General features: G+C 44.5%; 1 protein-coding gene across 1 annotated transcript in view; it reads right to left on the bottom strand.

Moving 5' to 3' along the window:
* Positions 1-16,680, bottom strand: part of LOC119972907 (piezo-type mechanosensitive ion channel component 2-like) — a 1,374,210-nt gene that overhangs the window by 569,584 nt on the left and 787,946 nt on the right. Inside the window, 2 exon segments of the mRNA XM_038810453.1 lie at positions 4,032-4,245; positions 12,425-12,632. Of these exon segments, the coding sequence (XP_038666381.1) occupies positions 4,032-4,245; positions 12,425-12,632 (422 nt within the window).

The raw sequence follows: 16,680 nt of genomic DNA, 5'->3' as shown, positions 1-16,680 counted from the left end.
GAATTGATGCAGTTCGTCACTCATAAAGGAGGACCCCCGGTCGCTGTGGATGTACGTGGGGTAACCGAACAGGGAGAAAATGGACAGGAGGGCCTTTATGACAGTTGTTGTGGTCATGTCGGCCAGGGGATGGCGAAAGGGAAGCGGAAGCACTCGTCAATAACACTCAAGAAATATGTGTTGCGGTTGTTGGAGGGGAGGGGACCCTTAAAGTCTATACTGAGACGCTCGAAGGGGCGGGACGCCTTGATCAGATGCGCTTGCTCGTGGCGGTAGAAGTGCGGTTTGCACTCTGCGCAGATGTGGCAGTCCCTGGTGACGGCCCTGACTTCCTCAACGGAGTAGGGCAGGTTGCGGGTCTTGATAAAGTGGTAAAAACGGGCCCTCGCCACGGCGATACTCCCATCCCCACCAAAAAAAAACTCCAGCATCCCAGTGGTGATAGCTACCCTCCAGTCCTGGCAGCAATTTGGCCTGACCAAAATGTCGGACAAAGCTCCCATCTGCAACAAACGTAGGTTCACACCAGCGCTGACTGACGCCACCTTCAAAAAGTGGGGACAGGACGGAAGGACACTGACAGTTAGGGACCTATATACGGGCAGCAGGATCGCAACACTGGACGAACTGACAGAAAAATTCCAGCCAGCCAGGGGGAACGAGCTAAGGTACCTGCAACTCAAAAACTTCCTACGAAAGGGGACAAGGACGTACCCACAACCGCCACAACAGACATTACTGGAAGAGTTACTGGACGCAAGTATCCTAGATAAAGGGAACTGTCGCGACATGTATGAGAGACTGGTAGAAAGGGCCAACACCATACTGGACGCAACCCGAAAGAAATATGAGAAAGACCTGTGGATTGAAATAGGGTGGGGACTCTGGAGTGAAGCACTGCATAAGGTAAACTCCACCTCCACGTACGCAAGGCTCAATCTGACGCAACTAAAAGTGGTATATAGAGCTCACTTAGCAAGAAGTCGGATGAGTAGGTTCTTCCTGGAGGTGGAGGATGTCGTGTTGTTCATCCGGACTGCACACGATGCAGTTAACTGATCAAGTATACACCAAATGTGGGCATTGGTTCAATATAAGATTGATTGAACTTCAGTAACTAAGCACACAGCTGCCAGGGTTGACTCTCTACTACTTTAAGTAAACTAACATTAACTATCCAGACCAGGCTAGCTCTGATCCACGTGTAGAAGGTTTTGAATGATTTGTACACCCTGACCGTCACTACGGTTGTCACCAGTGGAAAGAGGCAGAGTGCTTCTGCCCCGTGTGTTTTATAGTTGGAAGCCCCCTCTGGTGTCCTGTCTTGTGATTGGTCGCGTTCTGTTCTGTATATTGATTGGCTCACCTGGGTGTCTGTCACTGCCTGATTTTACCTCATGATGTACATGGGTGCATATTATGACAGAGGATAGATGTGAACGGTGCCAAGGAGGCTCAGCCAACCACGCCCACATGTTCTGGTCTTGCCCCAGACTTGCGGGGTACTGAACAGCCTTCTTTGAGGCAATGTTCAAAGTGGTGGGGATGAGGGTGGAGCCATGCCCAAAAGTGGCGGTCTTCGGGGTATCAGACCAGCAAGATCTATTCCTGGGGAGGAGTGCGGAAGCCCTTGCCTTTGCCTGCCTGATCTCCCGCCGCAGAATCCTGTTCGGCTGGCAGTCAGCAGCACCACCCAAAGCTGCAGACTGGCTGTCCGACCTCTCAGAATCTCTCCAAATGAAGAAAGTCAAATTCACCATCCGAGGGTCAGACGACGGCTTCCACAGAACATGGGAACCATTCACCCAACTGTTCCGGGATCTGTTTGTGGCCAACGAACAAACAGAAGAATAGCAAGGTAGCAAAGAATCAGGGGAAAGTTGCCAAGGCATGAGAGGGAGGGATAGACCCGGGGTGTGGTGGGTGGGTGGGTGGGGGGGGGGGGGGGGGAGAACAACTAAACCTAAGAGAAAAGAAAGGCGAACCACTGGAGAAGGGGAGGGGGAAGAGGGAAGAGACAGGGAACAATAGAGGGGAACCAGGGAGAGGGGGGGGGGGGGGGGGAGGCAAGGGAATGATAGCCAGAAGGAGAGCACTGGAAATGATAACAAACTTGGCAAACACAGGAACAGAGAGCAAGGAAAATATGTGCGAAAGACTGGACGAGCGGCCAAAGCGGAGGTGAACGCGAGACGACAATGGCAGCGAATACCGTCCAGGAGAAGCAAATAACAACACCAACACCAGATCCATTCTCGTATTGCCCTCTCTGTATTGGACATAATCAATGTAATTGTTTCTCCAACACCCAAATGTATATGTCCCCAGTTCCACCCCCCCCCCAAAACAGGTCCTACTTATGTGTTAAAAATAATATTCCTAACTGTACAAAGTTGCTGTTATTGCGCTAGTGCACAATATCACAGCAGTTTTCTTTTTTCTTTGGATTTCTTCTCTTCTATGGATATAAATTTTATTTTGTGGACATAACTGGAAATATGCCTTGTTCAAAAATCTAATAAAAAACATTTATTTTAAAAAATGGTCAAATATCCTAAGGCACTACGAATTCTGGTAAATATTCACCCTCCTCATGGCCTTGACATCCTTTCTAAAGTGTAATGCCTAGAATTTCCCACAGCACTCCAGCTGAGGCCTGACCTATGTTTTATAAAAGTTCATCATAACTTATTTGATTTGATTTTCATTGATTTATTTCACACGTACAGAAGTACAGTGAAAAATATTTTTCTGCGGCCGAGGGAACGTACACAGTACGTACATAGTAGACAAAAGAAAATCAAAAGGGAACATTGACAAATGGTACATCGACAAACAGTGACTGGTTACAGTGCAGAACAGGGGGCCAAACAAAGCAAGTCCATGAAAATAGTTTTAGTGGGTCAGAACGCTGATAAGAGATAAAAGAAAAGGGACAGGGGGAGAGAGCTCGCAGAAAGTCGCCATGCGAATTGGAAATTCAAGCTTTGTACTTTCTCTGTTCATAAATCCATATACGTTTTTAACAATTGGTGAATTTGTCCTGCTACCTTCAAATATTTGTATATGCAAACCCCCAGGTGTCCCTGTTCCTGCACTGCACTTAAAATTGTATTATTTAGTTTAAATTGGCTCTCCATGTTGTTCCTCCCAATATGCATCAATTAAAACTTATCTGTATTAAATAATGTTTACCATGTGTGGCTCATTGAACCGGTGTGGCTATGTCTTCTTGAAGTCTGCTATGAACCTCCTCATTGTTTACCAAATTTCTATATTTTGTGTCACCTGTAAACTTTGACTCCTACACCCAAGTTCAGGTCATTAATGTATTTTAAAAACAATCATCATCCTAATACCTGCCTTAATAACTTTCCCTAGTTCTGAAAAAACAACCATTCATCTCTAGGTTAACACTTCCCCTTAAATTTTGAATTTTGTTTAGAAATTGACACGTTATAGAACACCTCTTGAAACTCTATGCACAACTTCAACAGCACCATGTTGATCAATATTTTCCAATATTTTGTTGAAGAGCTTAATTAAGTTTATCAAGCTTGGTTTGTGTTTAACAAATCCCATAATGACTGTTGTTTATTGGCCCAAATTAAATTTGTCCCTGAGAAAGATCTAGAAGATTCTCGATACTTTAAAATGTTACACACAGGTAATGTGATGCGACCATCAATTCACTCAGAGACACGAGTTGAAGTAAACTGTGGCTTTAATCGACTTACAACTGAGCCTGCCTGCGACTAGTTGAACTGAAGGCAGGCTCGCAAGACCGCAGCACATTATACTTCCGGTTGTGGGTGGAGCCATGGGCGGAGCCCTGTAGCCCTGTACATGCTCCTCATCTCCCCCTGTGGGTAGAGCCGCGCAACGGCTCACAGATGGAGCTCACAGGGACACAGTGATATACAATGTGAATTTATGTTATACATTCACCACATAATGTTGACCTTATGTACTTCTGGTTTGAGAAACCATTCTCTTAACATACTTAAAGCAAAGTTTTATTGCGGCCTTACCTTGCATAGAAGTCACCAGGTGGAATGAGTTCTTGTAAGAACTGCAACTGGTAAAGATATAGTCCAATTAGGTGTCCTGCACTGAATATGGCCATTAATACACATAAACAGCTGAATATCAGCGGATCAAACTGTTTACCGCAGGACCACCAAGTACACAATCCCAAAAATACAAAGAAGTATAATCCTGAGGTCAAGGATGGTAGCATTATACCTGCAGAAAAAAATAAAGCATTGTTATTCAAGTCATTTGTGTAGGGGTGAGGGGACGTAGAGAATGGGTGATAGCAGTTTTTAAACCTATATTTGCCAAAACGTAATAATTTACAACCACTGTGAGGAAATGAATAAATGAATGTGATAAAATTAGAATTATTAGTTAAGATAGGATAGGTAGTAGGGCCGGTCTGATGGTAGGAGGTGGACCGCAGGACCCTGAGCGTACTGTGTTCACAGACAAAGGACAAAGAGATTTAGCCAAAGCCTGTTTGAAACCATCGGGGGATGGGAACCTCGTGGTGAGCAAGGTGAAAAGGATGCTGGGGTTACAATGCAAAGTGACCAATTAGGATATAGGGCCAGGTCAGGAGGTGTATAGAATGACCAATGGGAAGCTTATATGTGAATCTTACTGTGATTTTGAATATATCAGCAGAAGTTTCTTTGTATACTTTCTCTTTAGTCCTGGTGTCTACAGAAGACAGTATGTGTGTCCTGTAGCTCTATGGATTGATGCAGCCTTGCAAGTTAGTTATTATTAAATGATATGATACCTGCAAATCCATCTCAGATTTTATTGAATCTAGACTGACAGCAAATTAACCAGGAATCAACATTTGGTGCCGAAATCCGGATTTCTCGAGAATCTTGCCTTTCATCTGCGAAATCAGAATTGGAATGCTCGCAGACGGTGAGAAAAGGAAATGGGCCCCACGGTATTTTTATATCGATTTTCCTCTGTCTCGTATTCTGCTAACAGTCTAATCACTCGCATTTGATTAGGTTCGATTGCCTCGACGAAATCAAAGGTCAGTCTGATGGATTCAAAGATTTTATTTCAGTCATTGCAGGTATGGTTAAGTTTTGGAATGAGGCGAACAGTTCAGTTGGTGTCTGATGGGATGTTGCCTGGTTACTCAGTTGCATGAGGCGAACAGTTCAGTTGGTGTCTGATGGGATGTTGCCTGGTTACTCAGTTGCATGTAAGTAGCAAATTAAAAATTAGCTCTATTAAATTATACTTTAATTCGGTTAAGGTCTTTAACGGATTGATGTGATATCGCGCAACAGTTCAGTAAAAGACCGCTGATGGAATGTTGGCGCACACTTCAATTCCGTTCAATTCTAATTTGATGAAAAAATTGGTTAAGGTCCGTACCGGGTTGATGTGATGTCGCGAAACAGTTCAGTGAAGGAAGGATCGCTGATGGAATGTTTGCGGACAGTTCAATGCCGTTCAACTATAGCTTCGCGAAGATATGGGTTGTTTGAATGAAACAGAATTGGGTTATAAATGACTTGTGTGTTGATGAATGAACGTATACGGGTGTGAATTCCTTTGTCTGAATGGAGATCTCCAATGAATGAATGAGTCTGTTTGATACGAATGTGATAACCTCTGTTCCTAGTTTTGTGAAATGTTGTGTTTTAGGAGGTATTAAAGTGAGAGTTAAAACGGAGTAAGTATTTGAAAGTTCTTCAGAACCTTAGTAATAATGATGTGGGAACTAATTAAACATAATTCTCAGGAAGAAAACAAAAAGTGAAATCAAACTGTATAAATTGGGATTTGTACATGATTAGTTGCAACTCGGCATAGTCTTGGCTGAAAAAAAAATAATAATAAATAAATGAGGGAAATAAATACAATAGTTTCACATCAATTAGAAGTTATAAATGGTCGGCGGGCAATGTGCTCAACACTAAATGGACACAAAGAGATTTCCAAGCAGACAGCTTTTGTGTAAGCTGTCCTGCATGGCTCCGCAGGGTCCTAGTGCCCGATGAGCACGAAAAGTCACTTGCAGAAATAATGATGTTTAGCATGTTATAGACATTGAAGAAGGAGATTTGGAGAATAAAGATATTGGACCAGAAGTTAGATTAAGAGAATTAATTGCAGTATCAGGAAATGAGAATCTGATTGCAGGGAAATATTTAATAAAAAAATTGATGCAGAAAAATTCAGATATTAAAACCAATTGCTAATTTAGAGGAAGTTTGGGTGAAGCTACCAACTAAGACTGCAGGGAAAATCATCCGTGAAGCTGTAAAATGTAAAGACAAGATTGTTCAGATTCTGGGTACACATACAGTTGAATTAGAGAAGCATGGTGTCTGGAGCAAAAGACATTGTATCACAATTAAAACACATGACCCAATGGGGGAGAAGACAATGAATTAAAACCTGTTAGCAGCATTGATTGGGCAGCTGATAAAGTTCAAATGTCATGTTTGGATCTTACTTTCATACAAATCCGGTCGTCATCAAAATAAAGTAATTAAAGTAAATGCAGTAGCACTATCAGGAATGTATCAAGGGAAGGTTTTGACCAGATTGGATCACTGGGTGAGCAAAAGAGGAGGAGTTTGAGATTCTTCGCATCTCACTCAGGGGTGCAATAACAGAAGGAGGAGGCTTAACAGGCCTTAATTGTATGATGTACATCAAGGATAAGGAAAATAAAAAGGTTCAAAAAGACGTTATGTCAGAATTTAAATAAAAAGGTTCAAAAAGAAGTTATGTCAAAATTTAAAAATCTGGTCACATTGATCAAATACAGAGGAATTATGATACTCGATCGGCAGCCTACGGGCAATGAGCGTAGGAATGTAATCAGTAAAGATTTAAATGTATGGAATAATAGAACAAGGGCGGTGCTTAATGGCCCTCAGTTTAAAATGGTTCACAGTGAGCATCAGGAAACCACAAGTCTGGATTGTGGGGCATTCTGTAGCCGATTGTTTGGACTGGTAGAAGTCATATGAAACCCAGGAGACGGTCAGATACTGAGTATTCAGGAGAATGGATAATGCATTTGCAAAGACAGCGATGGGATGCTGCAGCCCCCAGGGAGATTTGGGGCATTCAGGTTTGTCCTGATTGTTTTGTGGAATATCAGGCAACTTTAATGATTGAGGTTTGTGACCACAGGGGGGATTTTGAATCCAAGAGCATGGAGCAGTGCAGCACAGGGCAGGCCCTTCGGCCCTCGATGTTGGGCCGAGCAATGATCGCCCCACTCAGACCCACGTATCCACCCTATACCCGTGGCCCAACGGCTTCCCCCCCCCCCCCCCCCTTAGCCTTGCTATTGGGACACTACGGGCAGTTTGGCATGGCCAATCCACCTAACCCCGTACTTCTTTGGACTGTGGGAGGAAACCCACGCACACACGGGGGGGACGTGCAGACTCCGCACAGACAGTGACCCAGCCGGGAGTCGAGCCTGGGATCCTGGAGCTGTGAAGCATTTGTGCTAACCACCATGCTACATAAGTGTCAGTGTAAGTGGGATAGATTAATGACAACGTGCAATTACTGCAAGGATAATTTGGCCGACAACAATGTGACTTTAAAAGGCTGTGCAATCTTGTAGACAAGTGACAGACTTATGGTATCGATTTGTGAGGCAGTACGTGGGCTATGCTAGATGGTACTTCTGGAATATCCAAGCACGGATAGGAAGATACAAATTAAGAAATAGGGCCCTCTCCGCCTTTGACCTGTTCGTTTTAGTTTCAGATGCAGCAACGATCATACCGATGAAGAACCTGAACAACACTCTGCAGAAGAATGTTTCAGACAGTATGGGAAAAAACTAATGATACAATTGGCTACATGTTTGAGGGAATTGAATGATAGAGCCCGGAAGAAAAACCTTACGGGTTAGCAACAAATCAAAATATCAAATTATTACTGAATACTGAAACCTCCGGTCAGACATCTCTAACAGAACATTAGCTGATGGGTGATCTGTGGTCTCCAGGAGGGACGTATTACGCGGAGGAGTTATTAAGGGTCTCGGCAGACAGCAGTGACTGACGAGGAACCCCCGTATTTTAAATGACAGTAGTCTGGAACAGTGCATCTCAAACTATCTGATGTGGCGTACCGGCAGTTTTTTTTCCAATGTGCCAGGGATCGGTGAGCGAAACAAGCCAATCCAGGATTACTGTCTCTTTCTTTTCTGGAAACACTCCAAGTACCGGTGCGTACACGTACCACACTTTGAGAGGCGCTGGTCTAGAATATTGGCAGCTTGCTGCCGCGAGGGGAAATTTGTAACCAATATAGCATTGGAGAGTATAACAGTTGTTACAGACTAAATGTCCTGTAAGTTGTTTGGGAATGTTATGTATAAATTCAATTGGGGTGTAACCACAAGAAGTTACCTGTACTAAGTGCGTGAGTGGTGTTTAAGAAAAAACAAATAATGGCAAGTATACACTCCATGCGGTAAGGAAAATGATAACAGACAACAGGGGGTTGAAGAAAACGGAGCTATTGTCTCAAGTAAGCCAGGGCTGGCGGGCTACATGATTCAGTACAATGTTCGACGTCAGAGTCAGGAAGTCAGAAATAGGAACAGGATTGGTTGATGCTCCTGCAATTAATAAAGCAAGATAATCAGTGCATGATACAACATATCATCAATTACCATTCCTATGGGAAACGGAAAGCACTTCCTACAAAAAAAAAACCCCAGTGAGGGATAAGGACCTTTTGGTCGCTGATGGACTGAGTTGTGGGCTGCTTCTAAGGGACATGAGGACGCTTTTATGGTGCTACTGCCCCGAGGTAGTCAGATGCCTTGGAGGTAGTGGAACAACCGGAATGGCTATTGTGTTACCTTCCTGAGCGGCACCAGCTATGGTTCACGGTGATTGGACTTGAGGAAAGCACCTCACAAAGGGTCTATTGACACTGGTCTGCGAGATGGATGCATTTACCATTGATTTTCCTGCACAGTTTACAAATCATGACATGTAAATACGAATGACAAGGCTGAGGAATAGTTGCTAGTCAGTATAACTATAAGAAGGATATAAATCCCAAGGGCAACACGGTAGTATTGAGGATGGCTATCTATCTAGTCAGATTCAGTTCGGGGTTATCTCTCATAGCTTGGTCATGGGGTTTTACCTGATGCATGGATTGATAATACTTGTTATTATAATTGTAGACTGCACAATCATTGGATGCCTTAATATGTGTTGTACGCTGGCTATGGCTCGGATGATGCCGATAGGCTTGGCCCATCATTATTCACCAAAGATGACATCTCGTCACTGGTGACCATGACACCAGATGGAAGAGGACGGAGAGCCAAAGGCTGTAAAAATGTGATGAGATGTTTATGTACGGAATACCGGCTCAGTTAAGTTCTGTTAACGGGCCTCATTTTATTGGACAGATTAACAAGGAGTTCTGCTCCCAGTTGGGGATATGCCAGCAGTTAGACTGTGTGGACAGACCGCAGTCAGCCGGGTTGGTTGAGAGACATAATCAGACCCTCAAAACTAAATTGGCTAAATTAAGAGCGGACACGGGGCCGACATGGCTTAAGTTGCTCTCCGGTGTCCTCATTCAGCTGTAGGTCACACCTGCAGGATTGGCCTGGCTCTCTCCTGCCGAGTCTTTTCCGGCAGGCCCATTAGAACTCCCGGGAACCTGCCTGTTCCCAGATTGGTCCAGTTTCACCATCTGACTAAAGAAAGGACTAACTATGTTCTAGCCCTCACTAACGCCCTCAAGGAGCTCCATGGCCAGGTCCGTGCAGCTCACTCGTCACCGTCCCTATCACATAGCTCGCTCTCAGTGCAGCCTGGTCGTTATGTCATGGTCAAAAATTGGACTCGGAAAGGGTTAGAGCCACGATGGGAGGGGCCTTTCCAAGTTCTCCTTACCACCCCCACTGCCGTTAAAATGGAGGGGTGGTGTGTTTGGGTCCACCTCCACCACTGTAAAAGGTCGGTCACTAACCTGCCTCCCTTCCCCAGCGCTATTTTACAGGTGTGAAGCATGATGGGGTGGCTACACGCCGCCTGTGTGATCTTCGGCATCGCCTCGAGTGACATCGGCGGCGGTAATGGAACAGGGGAATATCATCTACATCTGTAACCCCAACCGAAGTACCCGGACATTCCACCTTTGCAAAGATGACGTTCTTCGCTGCCCCCATATACGAGGATTTGGTATCGACTCATGGAAGGTCATCCGGTTAACGGACCATGCAGGACTTATGACGCAATTGCACCGGTCCAAACGATGGGAAGGGAAGACTGCATGGACATTGCCTTGTTTTTGGAGCATATGTGAATTTGATTTTGGATGTGTTAACCTTGATGCCTTACAGGTAAAATCAGACTGTGAGGAGGGGGTAGGAAGAGGTTGTGAGAGAGAAAGAGGGACTAGACAGAGCAAGGGCTGTGTAAGAGGGGAGGTACAACCAGACGTAGATTATCAGGAGATGTACTTAATTTATTTAGGATCCGGAATGAGGGAAACCTGGACGGTATGAATCTCTTCTAGATTTACCACCGCTTGTATGGCCAAGGGAGGGTTGTCTGCTACCCAAACCCCACATCGGTGTCTAGGTTATTTTCTGTTTCACCGCTTTGGGGCACTCCCCAAACTGTGGTTCATTGTCAGAGTTCCGAGTCACCGCCCGCGCAAGTTACTCTTCCTTACGATCCAGGTTCGGCCCACCGGCTATTCGCCTTCCCCTTCCTCGGGATAATTCCCACTCTCACTAAGATAAGCTTCAACGGTGGAGGGCATATATACCTAGCCCCTTCACTCTCAATAGAGACTCCCGGTCATATGAGAATTGTTTCAGCAGTGAGAGGTACGGCTGTTTGCTGGTAGAGATGAAAATGAATATAACATGTCTGTCCTCCACTTGTACTGCTCCAAAGTGTTGCATAATTGCATAACCCTGACATCAGGTCAATGTGCCTGTTACAATGCCACTTGTGTCCCGTTGACGCTAGGCATCCAGCTCCTTTGTAGCTGGGCGAATGTCTCTCATATCACTGTTGAGTCTAGGGCGTTCCGCATTGCTATGAGGCCCGAATGGGCGTTCCAAAGTTGGATGAAATGGGCTACTGGGGGTTCCCTGCTCAACCAATACACTGATTGTGATGCTAGCCTGTACACGGAGCAAGGATACTACTTTTTCTTTAATGGTACAGCGACCAATGTTTTGTCACCCCCATTTCCCCGCCAAATTGCTATCGGGACTCTAGTCACCACCACAGTCCCCTGCCCCACTGAGTGGATACTGCACCATAAATTGGCGCGTCGGTCAGTCTCAGCTGAATTCTGCGAAGGTTGGAAGAAACCTCAGGTTCCAGCACCCAACCGGGGCCACTCAGCCGGATGGGGAATTCTGAGCGCCTAGACACTGGGGGGTATGGGGGGTTCCTTGGCGGTCAACGATAGGAAGTATTTTAATTGCGGCCTTACCATCCTGGGAAACGAGACCTTAGGGGCCCTCGGGGCAATAACCAGGGAATTATCTCAACTCAGGTTGTTTGCCATGCAGAACCGTTATGCTCTTGACTATCTCGCCTGCATCTTTGTGGGCACGATGATCCTTAAATGCGTGATGGGTAAAATGCAGGGTGCCGTGAAACAGATAGCCGCCCCTAGAGTCTTGGCTGTTCGGATGCACAAGGGTGCAGAGGATGATGGGGTGCTGCAACAGGAATTAGAAATACAGCGACGAATGTTCCTAGATGAGGGGCCGTGACTGCGGCTTGGACCGATAGTTTATCATGAAATGATAAAAGGAGGGAATGAGGAAATTAATAAATGAATGTGATAAAATTAGAATTATTAGTTAAGATAGGATAGGTAGTAGGGCCGGTCTGATGGTAGGAGGTGGACCGCAGGACCCTGAGCGTACTGTGTTCACAGACAAAGGACAAAGAGATTTAGCCAAAGCCTGTTTGAAACCATCGGGGGATGGGAACCTCGTGGTGAGCAAGGTGAAAAGGATGCTGGGGTTACAATGCAAAGTGACCAATTAGGATATAGGGCCAGGTCAGGAGGTGTATAGAATGACCAATGGGAAGCTTATATGTGAATCTTACTGTGATTTTGAATATATCAGCAGAAGTTTCTTTGTATACTTTCTCTTTAGTCCTGGTGTCTACAGAAGACAGTATGTGTGTCCTGTAGCTCTATGGATTGATGCAGCCTTGCAAGTTAGTTATTATTAAATGATATGATACCTGCAAATCCATCTCAGATTTTATTGAATCTAGACTGACAGCAAATTAACCAGGAATCAACAACTGCATACATAAAACAGAACATTGATTTGGAGGAAAACAAATTGTTGATTATAAATGGCATAAAGTACTCTAATTATACCAGTACATACCTGTTAAACCAAGTAAAATGGTGACAACTACTTTTCCAGTGGTTGCTATAATATTGCCAATAAATTCTTTTAATTTTGATGCATATGTTGCAATTCTGCGAAGAATATTTTGTTTATTTGCCTCTTCTTCCATCTCTTCAACTACATCAGCTACCTCAAAATCTTCCTCATAAATGAATGCATCAGCCAGTTCAAGCTTTTCTTCATCCTGTAAAAAAAGTTGCTGTAAGTCTTTAACCATTGAAGAATGTTCTTATGACTCAATATTGTAGTTGTACTACATAGTACGGAACTAAACCGGACCAAGCAAGATGTGTGTTGACTTAGCTGAGCTCAGCAACTGCATTTGCCACAATTGAGTTCAGTGACTTAAATTTTCGGCTATTCTGCTTTGTTAAATAGTTTGTTGAGGCTCCTATCAAGGTTAATACATTGAGAATAGCCACTTTAGTGAGGCATCAGAAGTTTTTGGTGATACATGTATTATTTCGAGCCAAGATTCTTCAAACCAGCAGGGAAGAAAAGTGGAATTTATTTTAATGAAGAAGCCCATTAGTATTTTTGGGAGTTACTTTTGTTGTTACTCCACAATCTTAGTAACTTACAAGACTGTGATGTGCTTAAAACAATAAGCAATAAAAGAAAAACAATAAAAGAAACTTGACACAAGTCAAATCATACTCAAAATCTTTTTAAACTTCAAGAGAGAAAACTACTAAACAGGGATTTTTTGATAAACAGTCACTAAAAGAGCATTTATTCACCAAGCATTTCTGTCACTAATCCTAAATGCTCCAATGGTGGAGAATTTCCTCAGAGTTGCTCCCGCTCATCACAGTAACCTTTCTGCAGTGGAATTCCCACTTTCATGTAAGAACAGGGGGCATGATTCTGCGGAAAGATTTCTAAGTGTGGTTGCGAGTGGGAACTGCCGCGAACTTCCCGGCGCTTGGCCCAGCAATGCCAGCACTGCAATGTAACATAAATTGATCCAATTAAAGAGGTGCTACGGGCTTCACACCGCAATTCATGGATCGCCAGCCGATTTGCTGGAACTGCGTTCACCAGCCCCCCACTAACAAGGTCGAGTAGCACTTAAACAGCTCTTGCACAGCCAACCCCACTCAGCTCGCAGCTATGGCATTGAGACGATCAGCCCCCAAGTTTTGGAGCCGCAGACCTGGGGAGGCTCTTAAATGCAGTCGAGGCCAGGAGGGATGTCCTGTTCCCCCGAGGATTCCAGAGGGTGAGCCATAGGGCAGCCAGTGCCACCTGGGATAAAATGGCAGTGACCGTCAGCTTGGGCAGTGACGAGGAGGACAGGCCTGTCTGCCCCACGCACCACCCATTACTCCCACTGACCACAGAGGGTTCTGACCGTGTGGCTGAAGGTTTTTGCTAATAGGGAATTGGCAATCATAGTTAAGTGAGCACTTCACACATCCCAAGTGGATCCCATGGGTAGGCATGCCATGTAGCATGTGAGGCTTATTGCCTAACATCCCACTCAGACTGTGATGCCTGGACACTGAATCATAGAATCATAGAATTTACAGTGCAGAAGGGGGCGATTCTGCCCATCGAGTCTGCACCAGCTCTTGGAAAGAGAACCCGGCCCAAGCCCACACCTCCACCCTGTCCCCATAACCCATTAACCCCACCCAACACAAAGGGCAATTTTGGACACTAAAGGCAATTTAACATGGCCAATCCACCTAACCTGCACATCTTTGGACTGTGGGAGGGAACTGGAGCACCCGGAGGAAACCCACGCACACACGGGGAGAACGTGCAGACTCTGCACAGACAGTGACCCAAGCCGGGAATTGAACCTGGGACCCTGGAGCTGTGAAGCAATTGTGCGAACCACTATGCTACCGTGCTGCCCCAACTGCTTGACCATTGCGGGAGGCAGCACAGCAAACGCAGCAGCCAACCTCCGAACACCCAGGGGATGGGCCCAAGCCCCGAGCACTTGTCCACGGCCTGGGTATGGCGACATTATGTTAGCGTGTCTGGGGTGCAGGATGCGGGGTCCGGTGAGCTCCCTTCATTGCCGTGCAATCTTTACCTGGGAACCTCTGGGTGGGGGTGGTGTGGAGGGGTAGACCCGCCAGTGCATTTTTGGAGTAACCCCGGTTACACTGCCCCAAAGCTCAGATGTTACATCCTAATGAGATATGCAGAAAATTCTTCTACCTAGGCAACACAGTCCAGTTTATAAGCTACTATTTCTTTCACATGTGTAAGATTTTCAAAGCACCTTCAGTTTCATTTGCACAGTACTCCACAAATATTTTCCAAATCTCACCACATCCATAGCTGCATCAAATTACTCTGCTTTTTGGCGATTTATTTTGCAATTTTGCATTGCCTTTGGTCCTTTCCATTTTTCTTCTAAAGGTTATTAGATTTAGCAGTGACGACTGTGCATTTCGATGAGAAAAACTGGCACAGATCAAATCTAAGAAGCACTCCAAATAGTTTGTATTCATTCATTGCTGGGAAACCATTGTGATGTTGATTGAGGGGATAAACATTGACCAGAATAATTCACCCATTCTTCCTCAAAATAGTGTTGCAGATACTAAAGAAAGCAAATGGAATGCTGACACTTATAGCTAAAGGAATAGAGTATAAAGGTAAGAAAGTGTTGTTGCTACTATACAAGGCATGGTGAAACCACACTTGGAGTATTGTGCACAATTTTGGTCCTCTTATTTGAGAAAAGATGTAGTGGCATTGAAGGCAGCTCAGATGAGGTTCACTAGGTTGATTCCAGAGATGAGGAGATTGAACAAGTTAGGACTATACTTTCTGGAGTTTAGAAGAATGAGGGGAGATCAAATTGAGGTATACAAGATGATAAAATGTATGGATAAAATAGAAATGGAACGGACTCTTCCTCTTGTGGGGCTTTCTAGAATGAGAGATTATTGTCTAAGGATAAGAGGTAGCAAATTTAAAACAGAGTTGAGGAGAATGTCAGAGCTCATAGCCTTTGTTGTATCCAATGCCTGCAACAAACCATAATATTTCAGAGTTCCCTAGATTCAGGTGCAGTCCCTATGGATTGGAAAATTGCATTTTATAAAGGGTGAACGGGGAGACCAGGAAACTACAGGTTAGCCTAACATTTGTGGTGGGGAAATTGCTAGAGAATATAAAAAAGTTTGGTCAATAAGGGAGAGCCAGCAAGGATTTGTGAAGGAAAGGTCATGCCTGACTAATTTTATTGAATTTTTTGAAGAGGTGACTAAGGTAGTGGACAGGGGAATGTCTACGGATGTTATTTATACGGACTTCCAGAAGGCCTTTGATAAAGTACCACATAAGAGACTGTTAACAAAGGTGGAAACCCACGGAGTTCAGGGCAAATTATTTACATAATTAGGAAATTGGTTGAGTGGCAGGAGATAGAGAATGGAGATAATGGGTAAACACTCTAATTGTCAGGAGATGACTAGTGGTGTACCATCGAGATCTGTGTTGGGCCTCAGTTATTCATTAATGACTTGGATTGTGACATTCAAAGTCATATATCCAAATTTGCTGATGATACATTGTTATATGGCATTGTAGACAGCCTAGATGATGAAATAAAATTGCAAGGAGATATTGACAGACTAGGAGAAGGGGCAAATTTGTGGCAGACGGAATTCAGTGTAAGTAAGTATGAGGTTATCCATTTTGGACCAAAAAACGATAGAGCAGAGTACTTTCTAAATGGAAAGATGTTAAGTGCAGTAGATGTCCAGGGTTCAGGTGCATTGATCCTTAAAATTCTTCGAAGTACAAAAAATAATCAAAAAGGCTCAGGAATGCAGGTATTTATATCTAGACTTGGAGTATAAAGACACAGGGTTGGATTCTCCGCTGTCAGGATTCTCCGTTACACCGGCAGTGCACCACACCCAGGGATTTTCCGAAGCCGTGGGGTTGCCCACAATGGGAAATCCCAGTGACCGGTTGGTGGGATGGAAAATCCTGCTGGTGCAGGTGCAGGAAACTGGTGCAGCCGGACGGAGAACCCTGCCCATAGAGCTTATACTGCAGTTAGAACCTACTTGGAGTGCTGTGAGCTGTTCTGGGCACTACACCTTAGGAAGGATATTTTGGCCTTGGAGGGAGTACAATGTAGGCTCACCAAAATGATATCTGGACTACAGGGGTTGTTACGAGGAGGTATTTCACAAATTAGGACTGTTTTTGCTCGCATTTTGAAGGTTAAGGGTGATCTGATCAAAGTATTTCAG

Source organism: Scyliorhinus canicula, chromosome 10, assembly GCF_902713615.1.
Source record: "Scyliorhinus canicula chromosome 10, sScyCan1.1, whole genome shotgun sequence".
Taxonomy (NCBI): Eukaryota; Metazoa; Chordata; class Chondrichthyes; order Carcharhiniformes; family Scyliorhinidae; genus Scyliorhinus; species Scyliorhinus canicula.
Note: the sequence above shows the minus strand (reverse complement) of the source record. Positions and strands in the feature narration are given on the sequence as shown.